At 65.7% G+C, this 19572-nt stretch overlaps 1 protein-coding gene across 1 annotated transcript; it reads right to left on the reverse strand.

The window, feature by feature from the left end:
- Positions 1-1570: 1570 nt before the first annotated feature.
- LOC128821015 (IQ motif and SEC7 domain-containing protein 2-like) lies at positions 1571-19333 on the reverse strand. Its single transcript, XM_054001872.1, is given in 19 exon segments — positions 1571-2271; positions 2273-2427; positions 3166-3215; positions 4208-4369; positions 6112-6273; positions 7324-7423; positions 7526-7651; positions 8587-8726; positions 9254-9420; positions 9938-10060; positions 10148-10309; positions 11127-11478; positions 11481-11964; positions 12650-12725; positions 12781-12901; positions 12933-13122; positions 14848-15042; positions 15044-15125; positions 19214-19333. Coding segments are annotated over 19 exon segments (3528 nt in total). The 5' UTR covers positions 19279-19333; the 3' UTR covers positions 1571-1655.
- Between the last annotated feature and the right edge of the window lie 239 nt (positions 19334-19572).

The following is a 19572-nucleotide window of genomic DNA, read 5'->3' on the forward strand; positions in this document are numbered from 1 at the left end:
CCCCCATAGCCCCTATAGCCCCTATAGACCTCAGGGACCCCCATAGCCCCCAGGATCCCTATAGGCCTCAGGGACCCCTATAGCCCCCATAGCCCCAAGGACTCTATAATCCCCATGGCCCCTATAGGCCTCAGGGACCCCCATAGCTCCCATGGTCCCTATAGCCCTCAGGACCCCTATAGGCCTCAGGGACCCCTATAGCCCCCATAGCCCCCATAGCCCCAAGGACTCTATAATCCCCATGGCCCCTATAGCTCCGATAGCCTCTATAGCCCTCATGGCCCCTATAGCCCCCATAGCTTCTATAGCCCCCAATGTTCCCTATAGCCCCCCAAGGACCCCTATAGGCCTCAGGGACCCCCATAGCCCCTATAGTCCCCAGGACCCCTATAGGCCTCGGGGACCCCTATAATCCCCATGGCCCCTATTGCCCCCATAGCCTTGAGAGACCCCATAGCCCCCATAGCCTCTATAGCCCCATGGCCCCTCTATCCCCAAGGACCCCCATAGCCCCCATAGCCCCTATAACTCCCAGGACCCCTATAGCCCCAACAACCCCTATAGCCCCCATGGCCCCTATAGCCCCAAGGACCCCTATAAGCCCCATGGCCCCTCTATCCCCAAGGACCCCTATAGCCCCCATAGCCCCTATAACACCCAGGACCCCCATAGCCCCCATGGCCCCTATAACCCCCAGGACCCCCATAGCCCCCATGGCCCCTTTAGCCCCCAGAACTTCCACAACCCCATGGTCCCTATTACATCCCCTGTACCTCCCAGACCCCTTCCACCCCCTGTCCCCCTCCCCACCCCATCCCCTATAGCCCCCATAGGCGTGTCCTGCCCCCCCCCCACCCCCAGCCCCCAAAGAAGCGCTGGCGGGCGGGGCCGGCCGGTCCGTTTATGAAGCATCAAATATACAGTCTCTTATATACAGGGCCCGGCGCGGGCGCATGCGGGTGCCTGGGGGGCTCCCCGGGGGGGCCCGGCCGCCTGGGACCCCCCCCCCAAAACCCCCGGGGGGGACCCCAGGCGGCCTGGGGGGGGTTTGGGGGGGGAAGAGGAGGAGGAGGGGGGGGAGGTTAAAGTGCCATGTGACATTCAGCCTGAGCTGGGAACGAGGGGAGGGGGGGGTTTGGGGGGGGTGGGGGGGCAGCATCGCTGCCGGACCCCCGGGATGGCGGGGGCGGGGGGGGGGGTCACTCACCCGGTTGGCCGGGGACCCCCCCCCCCCCTCGCTCCCGGGGGGGGGCGCGAGCAGCCAAACACGAGCCACGTGCAGGTTTTTTGTTTGGTTTTTTTTTTTTTTGGGGGGGGGGGAAGGTGGTGGGGGACATGGGGGGGGGGTTACAAAAATAACCACCGCGTCCAGCAGGCCGGCGGGGGGGGGGGGGGCGTGGGGAGGGGGGGGGGGCTCAGACCACCGTGCTGATGCGGTTCCCCCCCTTGGGTTTGGGGGGGCCCTGGCCGGCCTGGGCCAGGGGCGAGGTGGGGCCGGCGGGCGAGTGGGGGCTCAGGGGGGTGTGGGGCGATGGGGGCGGCAGGGGGGGGTAGGAAGGGTGGGGGGGGATGGGCGAGTGGGGGGGGCGCGTGGTGGTGGTGATGGTGGTGATGGTGGTGATGGGGAGGGGGCGCCGCCCCCCCTCCGCCCCCCCTCAAAGCCCCCCCGGCCGGGCCCCCCACTCCGCCGCCCCCCCCCCCCGAACACGAAGTGCTTGGCGGGGGCGGGGGGCGGCGGGGGGGTGGTGGTGCGGGGGGGGCCCGGGGGGGTACGCGTGGGACAGCCCGTGGTGGGCGGGGGCGGGGCTGTAGAGGGGCAGGGGGGACAGCGGCTGCCGGGGGGCTCCGGGCGGGGGTCCCCCCCTTTTGCCGGGCCGGTGCAGCGTGTAATGGGGGTGCGGGGGGGGGGAACCCCCCGCCGGGGGGGCCGTGCTGCTGGGGGGGGCGCCGACAACGGGGGGGTGGGCCCGCCGTGGAAGCGCGGGGGGGCCCCGGCGGCGATGGCCGGCAGCGGCGGGGGGGGCGCGGGGCGGCTGGGAGGGGGCGGCTGCTGCGGGTACGGGGGGGGCGGCGGAGGGCCCGGGCCCCCCCCCCGCGCCCGCCGCGGCCCCCCCGGGCCCGTGGCAGTACTGGGCGTGCAGCGCCTGCAGCTTGGAGGGGCCCTCGGGGGGCGCGGCGGGCGGCGGGTGGTGGTGGTGGTGCGAGGAAGACGCCGAGGAGGAGGAGGCCGAGGCCGAGGTGGGACCCCCCGCGCCGGGGGGGGGGCCCCGCGGGGCCTTTGCCGCGGCGGCTGCCGAAGAGCGAGCCCAGGAAGGACGAGGAGTTGGAGACCGGCCGGGCCGGGGGCTTGTAGCCCCCCTCGGGGGCTCCCCCCGGCCCGCCCGGGCCCCCCCGCGCCTGCGGCCGGGGGCTGCTGATGATGGAGCCCTGAAAGGGGGCGGGGTCAGGACGGGAAAGCCACGCCCCTCTCGGGGATTGGCCCCGCCCATTGGTGGGGCAGCCCCGCCCCTTCTGTGTGCAAGCCACGCCTCCAAGCAACAAGCTGAGCCCTCATTGGTGGATAGGCACATCCATCATTGGTTGGCCCAACCCCCTAGGGCGCGCACAAGCCACGCCCCATCCGCACAGGCCACGCCCCCTTTCCAGGCGAAGGGTGGTCTGTAACCTGGGGGCGGGGCTAAAGTGGGCGGGGTTTGGGTGTGGCATTGAGGGCGTGACAAGGGTGTGGCACTCGGGGTGTGGCATGGGTGTGGCACTCAGGGGGTGGCACTCAAGGGGTGGCACTCAGCGTGTGGCACTCGGGGGGTGACAAGGGTGTGGCACTCAGGGTGTGGCAGGGGTGTGACATTAGGGGGTGTGACATTCCGGGTTGTGACACTCAGAGGTGGCACTCAGGGGTGGCACTCAGGGTGTGACATTAGGGGTGTGACACTCAGGAGGTGTGACAGGGGTGTGACATTGGAGGTGGCTCTAAGGGGGTGGCACTCAGGGGTGGCACTCAGGGCGTGACAGGGGTGTGACATTAGGGGTGTGACATTCAGGGGTGGTATTCAGGGTGTGACACTCAGGGGTGGCACTCAGGGCATGACAGGGGTGTGACATTTAGGGGTGTGACATTCAGGGGTGGCACTCAGGGTGGCACTCAGGGTGGCACTGTCCCCTCACCTCGATGGTGCTGTCCAGGGACCCCACGCTGTTCCTCCGGCCCCGCTTGCCTGGGGGGGGGGGGGGGGGGGGAGCAGTCAGGGGAGACCCCCGGGGACCCCCCCAGGACACCCCAAATCCCCCAGGGCACCCCAAATCCCTCAGGAGACCCCACAGGAATCCCAAATTGTCCCCAAAACCCCAAATTCCCCGTGGGGCACCCCAAATTCCCCACCAGGGGACCCCAAACCCACAGCCCAGGACACCCCAAACCATCCCAGAGGACCCGAAACTCCACAGGGGACCCCAAAACCTCTCCAGAGCATCCCAAAATTCCCCTGTGGTAACCCCAAACCCAACCACGGACACCCCAAACTCTCCAAGGGACCCCAAATTTCCCCCGTGGAGACCCCAGACTCCTTCCCAATCCCTCCCAGCCCTTCCCAGTTCCTCCCAGTCTCTCCCAGCCCCTCCCAGTCTCTCCTAATTCCCCTCCCAGTCCATCCCAGTCCCTCCCAGTTCCTCCCAGTGGCTCCCAGTCTCTCCCAGTCCCTCCCAATCCCCTCTCACTCCCCTTCCCAGTTCCTCCCAGTGGATCCCAGTCCATCCAAGCCTCTCCCAGTCCCTCCCAATCCCCTCCCAATCCCCTTCCCAGTTCCTCCCAGTGGCTCCCAGTCTCTCTCAGCCCATCCCAATTCCCTCCCAATCCCCTTCCCAGTGGCTCCCAGTGCTCCCAGTGGCTCCCAGTCTCTCTCAGCCCATCCCAATTCCCTCCCAATCCCCTTCCCAGTGGTTCCCAGTAGCTCCCAGTCCCTCCCAGTCTCTCCCAGCCCCTCCCAATCCCCTTCCCATTTCCTCCCAGTCCATCCCAGTCTCTCCCAGTCCCTCCCAATCCCCTTCCCAGTGGCTCCCAGTCCATCCCAGTCTCTTCCAATCCCCTCCCCATCCCCTTCCCAGTGCTCCCAGTGGCTCCCAGTCCATTCCAGTCCCTCCCAATCCCCTCCCCATCCCCTTCCCAGTGGCTCCCAGTGGCTCCCAGTGCTCCCAGTGCTCCCAGTCTCACCGCTGTCGGACAGGTCCCGCAGGGAGCTGCTCAGGGCGCTCCGTTTGAGCCCCTCGGCCCCGAACGCCTCCTCCAGGCTGCTCCGGCTGAGCCCGTTCAGCGCCTCGCGGGGGGGGCCCGCGCCCCGCGGCCCCGCCACGCCCTTCTGCTTCTCCAGCTCCGCTGGGGGGGACCAGTGACACCAGTGACCCCCCAGTGACCCCCCCAGTGACACCAGTGACACCAGTGACACCAGTGACACCAGTGCTGACCAGTGCCCCGCGGCCCCGCCACGCCCTTCTGCTTCTCCAGCTCCGCTGGGGGGGACCAGTGACACCGGTGACACCAGTGACACCAGTGACACCAGTGCTGACCAGTGACACCGGTGACACCAGTGACCCCCCCAGTGACCCCCCAGTGACACCAGTGCTGACCAGTGACACCGGTGACACCAGTGACCCCCCCAGTGACCCCCCAGTGACACCAGTGCTGACCAGTGACACCGGTGACACCAGTGACCCCCCCAGTGACCCCCCCAGTGACCCCCCAGTGACACCAGTGACACCAGTGACCCCCTAGTGACCCCCCAGTGACACCAGTGACACCAGTGCTGACCAGTGCCCTGCGGCCCCGCCACGCCCTTCTGCTTCTCCAGCTCCGCTGGGGGGGACCAGTGACACCAGTGACACCCCCAGTGACCCCCCCAGTGACACCGGTGACACCAGTGACACCAGTGCTGACCAGTGCCCCGCGGCCCTGCCACGCCCTTCTGCTTCTCCAGCTCCGCTGGGGGGGACCAGTGACACCAGTGACCCCCCCAGTGACACCAGTGACCCCCCAGTGACACCAGTGACCCCCCAGTGACCCCCCAGTGACACCAGTGACACCAGTGACACCAGTGACCCCCCCAGTGACACCAGTGACCCCCCAGTGACACCAGTGACCCCCCAGTGACCCCCCAGTGACACCAGTGACACCAGTGACACCAGTGACCCCCCCAGTGACACCAGTGACCCCCCAGTGACACCAGTGACACCAGTGACACCAGTGACCCCCCCAGTGACACCAGTGACCCCCCCCAGTGACACCAGTGACACCAGTGACACCAGTGACACCAGTGACCCCCCAGTGACACCAGTGACACCAGTGCTGACCAGTGCTGACCAGTGCCCCGCGGCCCCGCCACGCCCTTCTGCTTCTCCAGCTCCGCTGGGGGGGACCAGTGACACCAGTGACCCCCCCAGTGACCCCCCCAGTGACACCAGTGACCCCCCCAGTGACACCAGTGACCCCCCAGTGACACCACTGACACCAGTGACCCCCCCAGTGACCCCCCCAGTGACACCAGTGACCCCCCCAGTGACCCCCCAGTGACCCTCCAGTGACCCCCCAGTGACCCCCCAGTGACACCAGTGACCCCCTAGTGACCCCCCAGTGACACCAGTGACACCAGTGACCCCCCCAGTGACCCCCCCAGTGACCCCCCCAGTGACACCAGTGACACCAGTGCTGACCAGTGCCCCGCGGCCCTGCCATGCCCTTCTGCTTCTCCAGCTCCGCTGGGGGGGACCAGTGACACCAGTGACACCAGTGACCCCCCCAGTGACCCCCCAGTGACACCAGTGACCACCAGTACACCCCCAGCATTCCCAGGCCCCTTTTCCAGCGCTCCCACTGCTCCCAGTGCTCCCAGTCCCCCTCCCAGTGTTCCCAGTGCCCCTCCCAGTGCTCCCAGTGCCCTTCCCTGCACTCCCGGTGCTCCCAGTGTCCCTCCCAGTGCTCCCAGTGCTCCCAGTGCCCTTCCCTGCACTCCCGGTGCTCCCAGTGCCCCTCCCAGTGCTCCCAGTCCCCTTCCCAGTGCTCCCAGTGCCCTTCCCTGCACTCCCAGTGCTCCCAGTGTCCCTCCCAGTGCTCCCAGTGCTCACCCTCCACCCGGTACTTCTCCATCTCCTGCACCTCGGCCACGGACTCGCGGAGGTCGCTGGCGAAGCGCAGCCGGTCCTGGGGGCTCGGGGCGTTGAACACGATCAGCACCTTGCGCTCGCCGCCCGGCGCCGCCGACAGCAGCTTGATCCCAAACTGGTAATCTGGGGGGGCACTGGGGTCAGGGACCCCCCCAAAGGGACAGGGACACCCCCAAAGGATCACCCAGCTTGATCCCAAACTGGTAATCTGGGGGGGCACTGGGGTCAGGGACCCCCCAAAGGGACAGGGACCCCCCCAAAGGATCACCCAGCTGGATCCCAAACTGGGAATCTGGGGGGGCACCGGAGTCAGGGACACCCCCAAAGGGTCAAGGACACCCCACAGTGTTCTTTGGGGTGCTGCAGGGTTCTTTGGGGTGCTGCAGGGTCCCATAGGGTGCTATAGGGCTCTTTGGGGTGCTGTGGGGTCCCATAGGGTGCTGTGGGGTCCCATAGGGTGCTGCAGGGTTCTTTGGGGTGCTGCAGGGTCCCATAGGGTGCTATAGGGCTCTTTGGGGTGCTGTGGGGTTCTTTGGGGTGCTGTGGGGTCCCATAGGGTGCTATAGGGTCCCATAGGGTGCTGCAGGGTTCTTTGGGGTGCTGCGGGGTTCTTTGGGGTGCTGTGGGGTTCTTTGGGGTGCTGCAGGGTCCCATGGAGTGCTGTGGGGTCCCATAGGGTGCTGTGGGGTCCCATAGGGTGCTATAGGGTTCTTTGGGGTGCTGCAGGGTCCCATGGAGTGCTGTGGGGTCCCATAGGGTGCTGCAGGGTTCTTTGGGGTGCTGCGGGGTTCTTTGGGGTGCTGCAGGGTTCTTTGGGTTGCTGTAGGGTTCTTTGGGGTGCTGCGGGGTCCCATAGGGTGCTGTGGGGTCCCATAGGGTGCTGTGGGGTCCCATAGGGTGCTGCAGGGTTCTTTGGGGTGCTGTGGGGTCCCATAGGGTGCCATAGGGTCCCATAGGGTGCTGCAGGGTTATTTGGGGTGCTGTAGGGTTCTTTGGGTTCCTGCAGGGTTCTTTGGGTTGCTGTGGGGTCCCATGGAGTGCTGTGGGGTCCCATAGGGTGCTGCAGGGTTCTTTGGGGTGCTGCAGGGTCCCATAGGGTGCTATAGGGCTCTTTGGGGTGCTGCAGGGTTCTTTGGGGTGCTGCAGGGTCCCGCGGGGCGCCGTGGGGCTCACAGGCGTTCTGGAAGAGCTGCATGTGCATCTCCACCAGCGGGAAGCTCTGCCGGAAGCTGTAGGTCACCAGGATCTTCTTCTTCTGGAAGATCTTCGTCACCTGCCGAGGCCACGGGGTCACCAGGGACCCATCTCCCGGGACCCCCCTGCATCCCCCGGGGGTGAGCCCACCCCGGGACCCCCCCCGGGACCCCCCGCTCACCACCAGCAGGTCGTTGAAGAGGAAAACCTCGCGCTGGTGCAGCCCCAGGCGCTGGGGCCGGTTGGGGTCGGGCACCTCGTAGAGTTGGCAGCAGCAGACCAGGCGCCGGTGGGGCAGGGACAGCACCTGGGGACAGCGGTGGGGTCACACCTGGGGTGGGACACGGCCAGCCCAGCCCCGCCCCGGGGTGGTGATGGTGCCCTCGGACCTTCACTGGGGTCACCAAGAGCATGGACACCCCATTGGGTCACCCCGAAGGGTCCCACGTGGGTCACTTCATGGGTCACCCCAAATGTCCCACAGGGGTCACTTCAAGGGTCACCTTGAATGTCCCACAGGGGCCACTTCAAGGGTCACTCCGAATGTCCCATGTGGGTCACCCCATTGAGTGTCCCACATGGGTCACTTCAAGGGTGACCCCAAATGTCCCACAGGGGTCACTTCAAGAGTCACCTTGAATGTCCCACAGGGGTCACTTCAAGGGTCACCCCAAATGTCCCACATGGGTCACTTCAAGGGTGACCCCAAATGTCCCACAGGGGTCACTTCAAGGGTGACCCCAAATGTCCCACAGGGGTCACTTCAAGGGTCACCCCAAATGTCCCACATGGGTCACTTCAAGAGTCACCTTGAATGTCCCACAGGGGTCACTTCAAGGGTGACCCCAAATGTCCCACAGGGGTCACTTCAACAGTCACCCCAAGTGTTCCACATGGGTCACTTTGAGTGTCCCCCACTGGTCGCCCCAAATGTCCCACATGGATCCCATACAATGTCCCCCATGGGTCACCTGGATCATCCCCCATGGGTCACCTGGAATCTGTCCCTTGGGCCACCTGGAACCTGCCCCATGGGTCACATCCCTCCCACAGGATCTCCTGGAATGTTGGAACATCTCCCATGGGTGGCCTAGAACATCCTCCCCACCACAGGATCACCTGGAATGTCTCCTTTGGGTGGCCTAGAACCTGTCCCATGGGGTCACCTGGCACACCCCCCGTGGGTCACCCCCCCCCCCCCCCGGGTGCCCTGGCCCCCGTCCCACCCCCGAGCCCACCCACCGGTTTCTTGCCGACGATCATGCGCTCCACGGCCTGGACCTGGGACACGTGGTCGTCGTTGGTGCGCAGCTCGCGGCTCTGGATGCGCTGGTAGATGCCCACCAGCATGTCCCGGGGGATGTCCTCGCCATTGTCCACCCCTGCATGACACCCGGCCCCGCTGTAGAACCCGTGTCACATGGAACCACTCCAGAACCCACAACATCCGTCCCCCACTCCAGAACCCTCAACTGGTGGTTCTGTTCTAGAACACACAACTCCTGACCCCGCCCCAGAACTTGCTTGGCACGGGCGGATCTAGAACCCATGACACCAGGTCTGGACCCATTCTAGAAACCCACCACCAACCACCCCCAGCTCTGTTCTAGAATCATCTAATCCAGAGCCTGCAGCTCATAGACCAGCTCTAGAACCTGTGACATCTCTCCCACGCTAGAGCCCACAATGTCAAGACCCGCTCTAGCACCCATGTCCTCTTGAACCCACAGCTACCAGAACCCTCTCTAGAACCTGCAACACCTGACCCAATCTAGAACCTACAACACCCAGGCCCACCTAGAATCCGTAACACCGGACCCTGCTCCAGAACCTACAACTCCCGGGCCAGCTCTAGAGCATGCAACACCCAGCCCTGCTCTAGAACCCACGTCCCTGGGCAGGGCCTCACCTCGCAGGTTCTTGATGAAGTCCTCGAGCTTCATCTTGCGCTCGGCCTTGACGCTGGGGCTGTACATGTCGGTGTTGAGGAGGATGATGGCGAAGGCCAGGATGAAGATGGTGTCCGGGTTGCGGAACTGGCGCAGCAGGGCCGCGTTACACACGCAGTAGCGCTGGCTGCGGGGCGGACAACCCCCACGGCCCATGGGGTCACGGTGCCCCACGGCCGGCCCCGCCTCGCGGGGTGGCCTCTGCACCCCACAGCCACCCTTAGGTGTGGGGCAGCACCCCAATGGCTGTAGGGTCACCTAGAACGTGGGCCAGCACCCCCATGGCCCTTCCTTGATCCACAGGGTCACCTAGAATGTCACCCTGTGGTCCAGGGGCCATGCCCCAGTGTCCTGACGGTCTGTAGGGTAACCTAGAACTGCCCCTGGTCCCACAGGTGCCACCACCCCCTGGTGTCCCCCCTCAGCCCCATAGGGTCACCTAGAACGCCACCCCACGGTGACCACACCACCGTGTGCTGCTGGTGGCAGGGGCAATGCAGGGGGCACGTGGGGACACAGGGACGTGGGGACACTGGGACGTGGGGACGTGGGGACGTGGGGACGTGGGGATATGGGGACATGGGGACGTGGGGACACGGGGACGTGGGGACACGGGGACGTGGGGACAGGGACCCACCCCTCACCTGAAGGCCTCGATCAAGCGCTCAACCTTCTGCGCCTCCCCCTGCACCCGGATGTGGGACTGGAACTTCCGCAAGGCCTCGTCCAGCTCCATCCCGGAGAAATCCATCTCGTCCACCACGCAGCTGCCGAGACCCCGCGGCAGGGGGTGGGTCTGGGGGCCGCCCTGAGCCCCGGCGTGTCCCCCGTCCCCCGGCGCGTCCCCCCCTTACTCGAGGACGTCGCGGTTGAACTGCTTCTGGCGGTTGCCCAGGAACTCGCCGATCATCTGCCGGCTCAGGCCCTTCCGCTCCAGGATGAAGTGGGCGACGCCCACGGGGGTGTCGGACAGGAACCCCCTCTCGATCAGGTACTGGATCCCCTTCTCCGGCTTCCTGCGGGGGGTGGGCGTGTGGTCAGCCGTGGTGGTCACTCTGGCTGTAGATGACCCAGAACGTCACCTGCCCCCGGCTCTAGGGTCATCTCTGGGGTCACCGGAGGGTCACCCTGGTTTGGGATCACCTGAGGTGATGACATCTGCTTCCCCAAAGGGTCACCTGGAACACTGTCATGTCTTGAGCACTGGGTGACCTGGAATGTCACCGTAGGGCTACCTAGAATGTCACCGGTGATTTACCTAGAACATCACCATAGGGATACCTGGAACATCCCCTGTAGGGTTACCTAGAACATCACGGTGGGCCACTACAGGGCCACCTCAAACACCACCTTGTCCTTGTCACCATGGCTATCATGTCCTTCCCTAGGGCCACCCAAGCCACCTTGCTCCTCTCCAGGGCCACCAACATCCCCCTGTCCTCACTATAGGGTCACCTAGAACGTCACTGTGGGGTTCTACAGGGTCACCTCAAACATCCCCCCGTCCCCACTATAGGGCCATCCAGAACATCACCGTAGGGTCGTCTAGAACATCATCATGGGGTCTACAGGGTCACCTCAAACATCCCCCGTCCTCGCTATAGGGTGACCTAGAACACCACCCTGCCCTCGCTATAGGGTGACCAAGAACATCCCCCTGCCCTCGCTATAGGGTCACCTAGAACATCACCCTGCCCTCACCGAGGTGTCACCAACAATCCCACCCCAGCCCTCCCCTGGCGACCGTGGCAGCGCCGCGCGGCCCCACCGCCGGACCCCCAGACCCCACCCCACGTCCGGCACAGACCCCCCCAGACCCCCCCAGCCCCTCACTTGTTGAAGAGGTTGAGGCCGATGCGGTACTGGCGCCGCTGCACCACGTCGTTGTTGAGCGCCGGCGAGTCCCAGCTCTGCCGCGGCTCCCGCTGGTACGTGGCCTTGCCGGGGGGTCCGGCGGTGCCGGGGGGCTGCGGGGGGGCGGTGGGCGGCGGGGGGGGCGGCGGGGGGGGCCGGCGCAGGCTGTCGCGGGACGAGGAGCCCGAGGAGCAGTTGAGGGTCTCGTTGGAGTTGGAGCTGCTGCCCAGGCTCTCGTTGTCCCCCTCGGAGCCCTCCTCGGCCGCGGGCGGGGGGCGGGGGGCCGGGGGGCGGCGGGGGGGGGCCCCTCGGGGTGGAAGCAGCGGTGGGGGGGCCCGGAGCGGGGTAAGGTGCCCCCCCCGGTGCCCTCGGGCTCGTAGGGGCCCCCCCGGTTGATGGAGCCGCGGTCCGAGCGGTCACTCAGGTCGGCCGAGCTGTCGCTCGGGGGCTCCACCGTCAGCAGCGGGGGGTGTCCCCCCCCGGCCCCCCGCCCCCGGCACTCCAGGCACGGGGGGCCCCTCCGGGGGGGCTCCTCGGGGCCCCCCCAGCGCTCGGCCGGGCCGGGGGGGTTGGCGGGGGGCGGCGGGGGGGGCGGTGGGGCGGGCGGGGGCGGCGGCCCCCCGGTGTCGGGAGGGGGCTCGGGGCTGGGGGGTCTCTCCGGGGAGCGGGGGGAGCCGGGGAGCCCCTCGTCCAGGTACAGGGTGACGTCGCTGGCGGAGGTGGCCGCGCTGTCCCCCGCGGGCGGGTCCGGGGCGCCGGGGGGGACCCCGCGACCCCCCCCCAGCGCCTCATCAATGGAGGCGGCCAAGGACTTCACCTGCGGGGACAGGACCCCCCCGTGAGCCCCCCTCTGCGCACCCCTCATGGGCTCCGGACCCCCCATATTGGCCCCTGTGACCCCCCACGACCTCCCCAAGACCCCCAAATCCCTGTGGCCCCCCCATGGCCCCTGTGGCCCCCCCACGATTCCCTTTGTCACCTGTGACCCCAATGGCCGCTGTAATGTCCATGCTCTTGTGACCCCCTGACCCCCGTGACCCCTGGCACCTCCTGGGACCCCCATGACCCTTGAACCCCCATCCTCATGACCCCCCTGACCCCATAACCCTCATGGCCCCTTTGACCCCATAATCCTGCGACCCCCCATGACCCCCCTGACCCCATAATCACCAGGACCCCATAACCCCCATGATCCCCCCCCGACCCCATAAACCCCATAAGCCCCATGACCCCCCCGACCCCATAACCCCCATGACCCTGTGACCCTCATGACCCCTCTGACCCCATAACCCCCAGGACCCCATAACCCCCCCAACCCCAAACTCCTATAACCCCCAGAACCCCCCAGACCCCATAACCCCCATAACCCCCCCGACCCCATAACTCCTATAACCCCCATAACCCCCGTACCCCATAACCCCCATAACCCCCTGACCCCATAGCTCCCATAACCCCCATGACCCCCCCAACCCCATAAGCCCCAGGACCCCCCTGACCCCCACCTGCTGCGCAAACGCCTCCTCCAGGTCGGCGCCTCCGGGCCCGAAATCGGCCGAAGCCGAGAGCTGCCGGGGGGGGCTTCCCGCGCCCCCCACCCCGGAGCCCCCCCCCACCGCCACCCCCTCGCCGGGACCCCCCGCCCCCATCCAGGCCGGCCCGGCAGGACCCCCCGTAACGGGGCGCGCGCCGCGGCCCCCCCAGGACGCCCTCGTCCAGCGAGGCCGGTTTGCCCTGGAAGTAGGGCGGGGGCGGCGGGGGCGGCCCCGGGGCGGGGGCCGGGGGGGCCGCGGTCGTACTCCTCGAAGGAGAACTGGAGGCGCAGCCCCGGCAGCGCCAGGCGCCGCGCCCGGCCGCCCTCGCTGCGCAGCCGCTCGAACTTCTGCGCCATGCGGTAGCGCCGGAACGCGGCCTGGATGGTCCGCGCCGCGCGGCGCGAGCGGAAATAGCCGCCGTACTTGCGCTCCAGCATCTCCACCTGCGGGGACACGGGGACACGCGTGGGGACGTGGGGACATGGGGACGTGGCAAGGGATGTGGGGACATGGATGAGGATGGGGACGTGGGGACACACGTGAGGACATGGGGACATGGGGACGTGGGGACGTGGCAAGGGACGTGGGGACGTGGATGAGGGTGGGGGTGTAGGGACACATGTGGGGACGTGGGGACACGGGGATGTGGGGACGTGGGGATGTGGGGACGTGGGGACATTGGGATGTGGCAAGGGACGTGGGGATATGGATGAGGATGAGGATGTGGGGACACATGTGGGGACGTGGGGACACGGGGACATGGGGATGTGGCAAGGGATGTGAGGACGTGGATGAGGATGAGGATGTGGGGACACGTGTGAGGACATGGGGACGTGGGGACACACATGGGGACATGGGGATGTGGCAAGGGACGTGGGGATGTGGCAAGGGACATGGGGATATGGATGAGGATGGGGACATGGGGACATGCGTGGGGACATGGGGACACGGGGACATGGGGACATGGCAAGGGACATGGGGATGTGGCAAGGGATGTGGGGATATGGATGAGGATGGGGACGTGGGGACACGTGTGGGGACATGGGGACATAGGGACATGGCAAGGGACGCGGGGACGTGGCAAGGAATGTGGGGATGTGGCAAGGGACGTGAGAATGTGGATGAGGATGGGGACATGGGGACACACGTGGGGACATGGGGACGTGGCAAGGGATGTGAGGACGTGGCAAGGGACATGGGGACGTGGATGAGGATGGGGGTGTGGGGACACGCATGGGGACATGGGGATGTGGGGACATGGCAAGGGATGTGGGGACATGGCAGGGGATGTGGGGACATGGGGGCATTGATGAGGATGGGGACATGGGTGAGGACATGGGGACAGGGATGATGATGGGGACATGGGGACACGTGTGGGGACACGGATGGGGACATGGGGACATGGGGACATAGCAGGGGATGTGAGGACATGGATGAGGTTAGAGACATAGGGACACGCGTGGGGGCAGGGACAGGGATGGGGACATGGGGACGTGGCAAGGGACATGGATGAGGTTGGGGACATGGGTGGGGATGTGGGGACAGGGATGGGGATAGGGACATGGGTGGGGACATGGTGACATGAATGAGGATAGGGACATGGGTGGGGACGTGGGGACAGGGATGGGGATAGGGACATGGGTGGGGACGTGGGGACATGAATGAGGAAATGAGGATAGCGACATGGGTGGGGATGTGGGGGATGTGGATGAGTATGGGGACACAGGGACACAGGGACACAGGTGGGGACATGGGGACGTGGATAAGGATGGGGACATGGATGGGGACAGGAGGATTTGGGACATGGATGGGGACAGGAGATGAGGACATGGGGACATGGACAAGGGCATGGGGGCGTGGGGATGGGGACATCAAAACATGGATAGGGACATGTGGCCATGGGGACCGGGAGGGGACAGGGAGGGGACAGGGCAAGAAAAGGACACAGGTGAGGCAACAGCCAGGGCAGGAGGGTTGGCAGCAGAGAGAGGGGACACGGTGGCCTCATATGGGGACAGGGAGCATTGCATGGGGACAGGAACCATGACGTGGATCTGGGGGCCACCACGCGTGGGCTGTGACCATCACACAACCAGGGCCCATCCCAGGGGTGTCCCCAGGTGTCCCCAGGGGTGTCCCCAGGGGTGTCCCCAGGTGTCCCCAGGTACCTTCTTGTCCTGCAGGTCGGTGGAGAGCTCGTAGCTGTCGCTCAGAGCCTTCGGCCTCTTGCTCTCCTCCTCCTCCTCCTGCTTGCGCAGGGCCACGCTGGCCGGCTGGGGGGGCAGCCGGGGCCAGGCCACGCCCGAGGAGCCCCCCCCGGGGCCGCCCCCGGCCCCCCCCCGGGCCTTGGGGCGCCGGCTGGGGGAGGCCCCGGTAGGGGGGGGGTCTCCCGGGGCTGTCGGGCACCGGCCCCCCCCCCTCGCTGCCCGGGGCTTCGCCGTCCACGCTGCGGGGACACCGCGTCACCCCCATGTCGGGACCCCCCCAGGACACCCCAAAACCCCCCAGACCACCCTCAGGACCTCCCCGGGACCCCCCAAAACCTCCCTGAGACCTCCACAGGTCCCCCCGAGAGCCCTCAAAGAGTCTGGAGCCACCAATGGGGACACAGGGACACGGGGACATGGGGACAGAGACACAGGGACAAGGGGACAGACAGACGGACACATGGACATGGGACAGATGGATGTGGGGACACAGGGACACAACTTGGGGACACAGGGACAGATGGACGTGGCCAATGTGGGGACACAGGGACAAGGGGACAGACAGATGGACACATGGACATGGGACACATGGACGTGGGGACACAGACATGGGGACACATAGACACAGGACACACGGACACGGGGACACATGGACACAACTTGGGGACACAGGGACAGATGGACGTGGCCAATGTGGGGACACAGGGACAAGGGGACAGACAGACGGACACATGGACATGGGACACGTGGACGTGGGGACACAGACATGGGGACACATAGACACAGGACACACGGACACGGGGACACATGGACACAACTTGGGGACACAGGGAACTGGGGACAGACAGGTGTGGGACACACAGACGTGGCCAACACGGACACAAGGACACAGACATGAGGACATGGATGTGGGACAGATGGACATGGCCAGACTGGGGACACAGGGACACCTGGGGACAGAGGGACACGGGGACACTTGGAAATGACAGACATGGGACACACGGGGACACACGGAGATGGGACGTACGGACATTGGGACACAGGGACAGGGGACAGAAGGACACATGGGGACACATGGACATGACACAGGGACATGGGGACATGACAGATGTGGGGACAGGGACACGGACACACGGTGTGCGGCATACAGACATGGGGACACACGGACATGGGGACATCGGCCATATGGACATGGGTACACACGGACACACGGACATGGGGACACACGGACATGGGGACACATGGACACAGGGACATGGGGACACATGGACATGGGGACATCAGCCATATGGACATGGGTACACACGGACACACGGAAATGGGGACACACGGACATGGGGACACAGGGACATGGGGACACAGGGACATGGGGACACAGGGACACAGGGACATGGGGACATCAGCCATATGGACATGGGTACACACGGACACACGGACATGGGGACACATGGACATGGGGACACAGGGACACAGGGACACATGGACGTGGGGACACAGGGACATGGGGACATCGGCCATATGGACATGGGTACACACGGACACACGGACATGGGGACACACGGACATGGGGACATCGGCCATATGGACATGGGTACACACGGACACACGGACATGGGGACACACGGACATGGGGACACATGGACACAGGGACATGGGGACACATGGACATGGGGACATCAGCCATATGGACATGGGTACACACGGACACACGGAAATGGGGACACACGGACATGGGGACACAGGGACATGGGGACACAGGGACATGGGGACACAGGGACACAGGGACATGGGGACATCAGCCATATGGACATGGGTACACACGGACACACGGACATGGGGACACATGGACATGGGGACACAGGGACACAGGGACACATGGACGTGGGGACACAGGGACATGGGGACATCGGCCATATGGACATGGGTACACACGGACACACGGACATGGGGACACACGGACATGGGGACACATGGACATGGGGACATCGGCCATATGGACATGGGTACACATGGACACACGGACATGGGGACACAGGGACATGGGGACACAGGGACACATGGACGTGGGGACACACAGACACACTGACATGGGGACACACGGACATGGGGACCTGGGGACACACGGACATGGGGACATGGGGACACACGGACACATGGACACACAGACATGGGGACATCTGGACATGGGGGACATCGGCCACATGGACACAGGGACACACGGACATGGGGACACACAGACATGAGGACATTGGCCATATGGACAGGGGGACACAGGGACATGGGGACATCGGCCATATGGAAATGGGGACACACGGACACACGGACATGGGGACACACAGACATGGGGACACAGGGACATGGGGACATCGGCCATATGGAAATGGGGACACACGGACACATGGACATGGGGACACACAGACATGGGGACACAGGGACATGAGGACATCGGCCATATGGACATTGGGACACACGGACACACGGACATGGGGACATCGGCCATATGGACATTGGGACACAGGGACACATGGACATGGGGACACAGGGATATGGGGACATCGGCCATATGGACATGGGGACAGACAGACACACGGACATGGGGACACACGGACATGGGGACATTGGCCATATGGACATGGGGACACATGGACACACAGACATGGGGACACATGGACATGGGGACACAGGGACATGGGGACATTGGCCATATGGACATGGGGACAAACGGACACACGGACACAGGGACGTGGGCCCTATGGACACGGGGACACATGGGCATGGGGACATCGGCCATATGGACATGGGGACAAACGGACACATAGACACACGGACATGGGGACACATGGACATGGGGACACAGGGACACAGGGACACATGGACATGGGGACATATGGACATGGGGACATAGGGACACACGGACACGGGGACATGGGGACACACAGACATGGGGACATCTGGACATGGGGACACAGGGACATGAGGACATTGGCCATATGGACATTGGGACACAGGGACACACGGACATGGGGACATTGGCCATATGGACATTGGGACACACAGACACATGGACACACGGACATGGGGACACATGGACATGGGGACACAGGGACACGGGAACATGGGGACATGGGGACATGGGGACACACAGACATGGGGACACAGGGACATGGGGACATGGGGACACACAGACATCGGCCATGGGGACATTGGCCATATGGACATGGGTACACACGGACACACGGACATGGGGACACACAGACACACTGACATGGGGACACACGGACATGGGGACCTGGGGACACACGGACACATGGACACACAGACATGGGGACGTCTGGACATGGGGACATCGGCCACATGGACACGGGGACATGCGGACATGGGGACACACAGACATGGGGACACAGGGACATGGGGACATTGGCCATATGGACATTGGGACACACGGACACATGGACACACGGACACATGGACACACGGACATGGGGACACATGGACATGGGGACACAGGGACACAGGGACACAGGGACACGGGGACATGGGGACACGGGGACATGGGGACACACAGACATGGGGACATCGGCCATATGGAAATGGGGACACACGGACACACGGACATGGGGACATTGGCCATATGGACATTGGGACACACGGACACATGGACACACGGACATGGGGACACATGGACATGGGGACACAGGGACACGGGAACATGGGGACATGGGGACATGGGGACACACAGACATGGGGACGTCTGGACATGGGGACATCGGCCACATGGACATGGGGACACACGGACATGGGGACGTCTGGACATGGGGACATCGGCCACACGGACATGGGGACACAGGGACATGGGACATTGGCCATATGGACATTGGGACACACGAACATGGGGACACACAGACAGTGGCCATACGGACATGGGGACACACGGACACGGGGACACACGGACATGGGGACACAGGGACACGGGGACACACGGACACAAGGACACGCGGACACACGACAGGGGCGTACGTGCACGCACGGCCACGGGGGACACACGGACACAGGGACAGACGCGTCCCCTCCCCCCCCAGCCCCGCGGGGACCCAGCGCCGGAATTTGGGGCGGGGGGGGGGGGGATGGAGCAGAGCGGGGAGGGGGGGTCCCCAAAACTCCGGGGGGGGGGGGGGCCCAGGCAGGTGAGGAGGGGGGGGAGGGGAGGGGGGAGGGGGACGAGGGAGGCGCCGCGCGGGGGGGAGGGGGAGGGGAAGGGTTTGGGGGGGTCCCGGGGGGGGTCTCGGGGAGTGCCGGGGGGGGGTCCCGGGGGGGGTCCCCGACTCACCCGTGCAGCAGCCGCTGCCGGAGCGGCCCCCGCCGCCGGTCGGCCGTGCACTGCAGGCACCACATTTTTGGGGGCGGGGGGGGGGGGGCACCCCCAAAAATATGGGGGGGGGGGGGGGACGGACACACAGACACAGACACGGGGACACCCCCGGGAGGGGGGAGGGGTCCCGGGTGGGGGTGGGGGAGCCCCCGGCGCCTCCGCAGCAGAACCAGGGCCCGGGCCGGGCGGTGCGGGGGGGGGGGGGGGGGGGGAGGAGCCGAGGAGCGACCCCCCCCCACCCCCCCCTGCCCGCTCTGCGCGTGCCCGGACGCCGAGACCCCCCCTGGATTGGGGGGGGGGGAGGATTTGGGGGAGGG

The sequence above is a fragment of the Vidua macroura genome, chromosome 33, assembly GCF_024509145.1.
Source record: "Vidua macroura isolate BioBank_ID:100142 chromosome 33, ASM2450914v1, whole genome shotgun sequence".
NCBI classification, from domain to species: domain Eukaryota; kingdom Metazoa; phylum Chordata; class Aves; order Passeriformes; family Viduidae; genus Vidua; species Vidua macroura.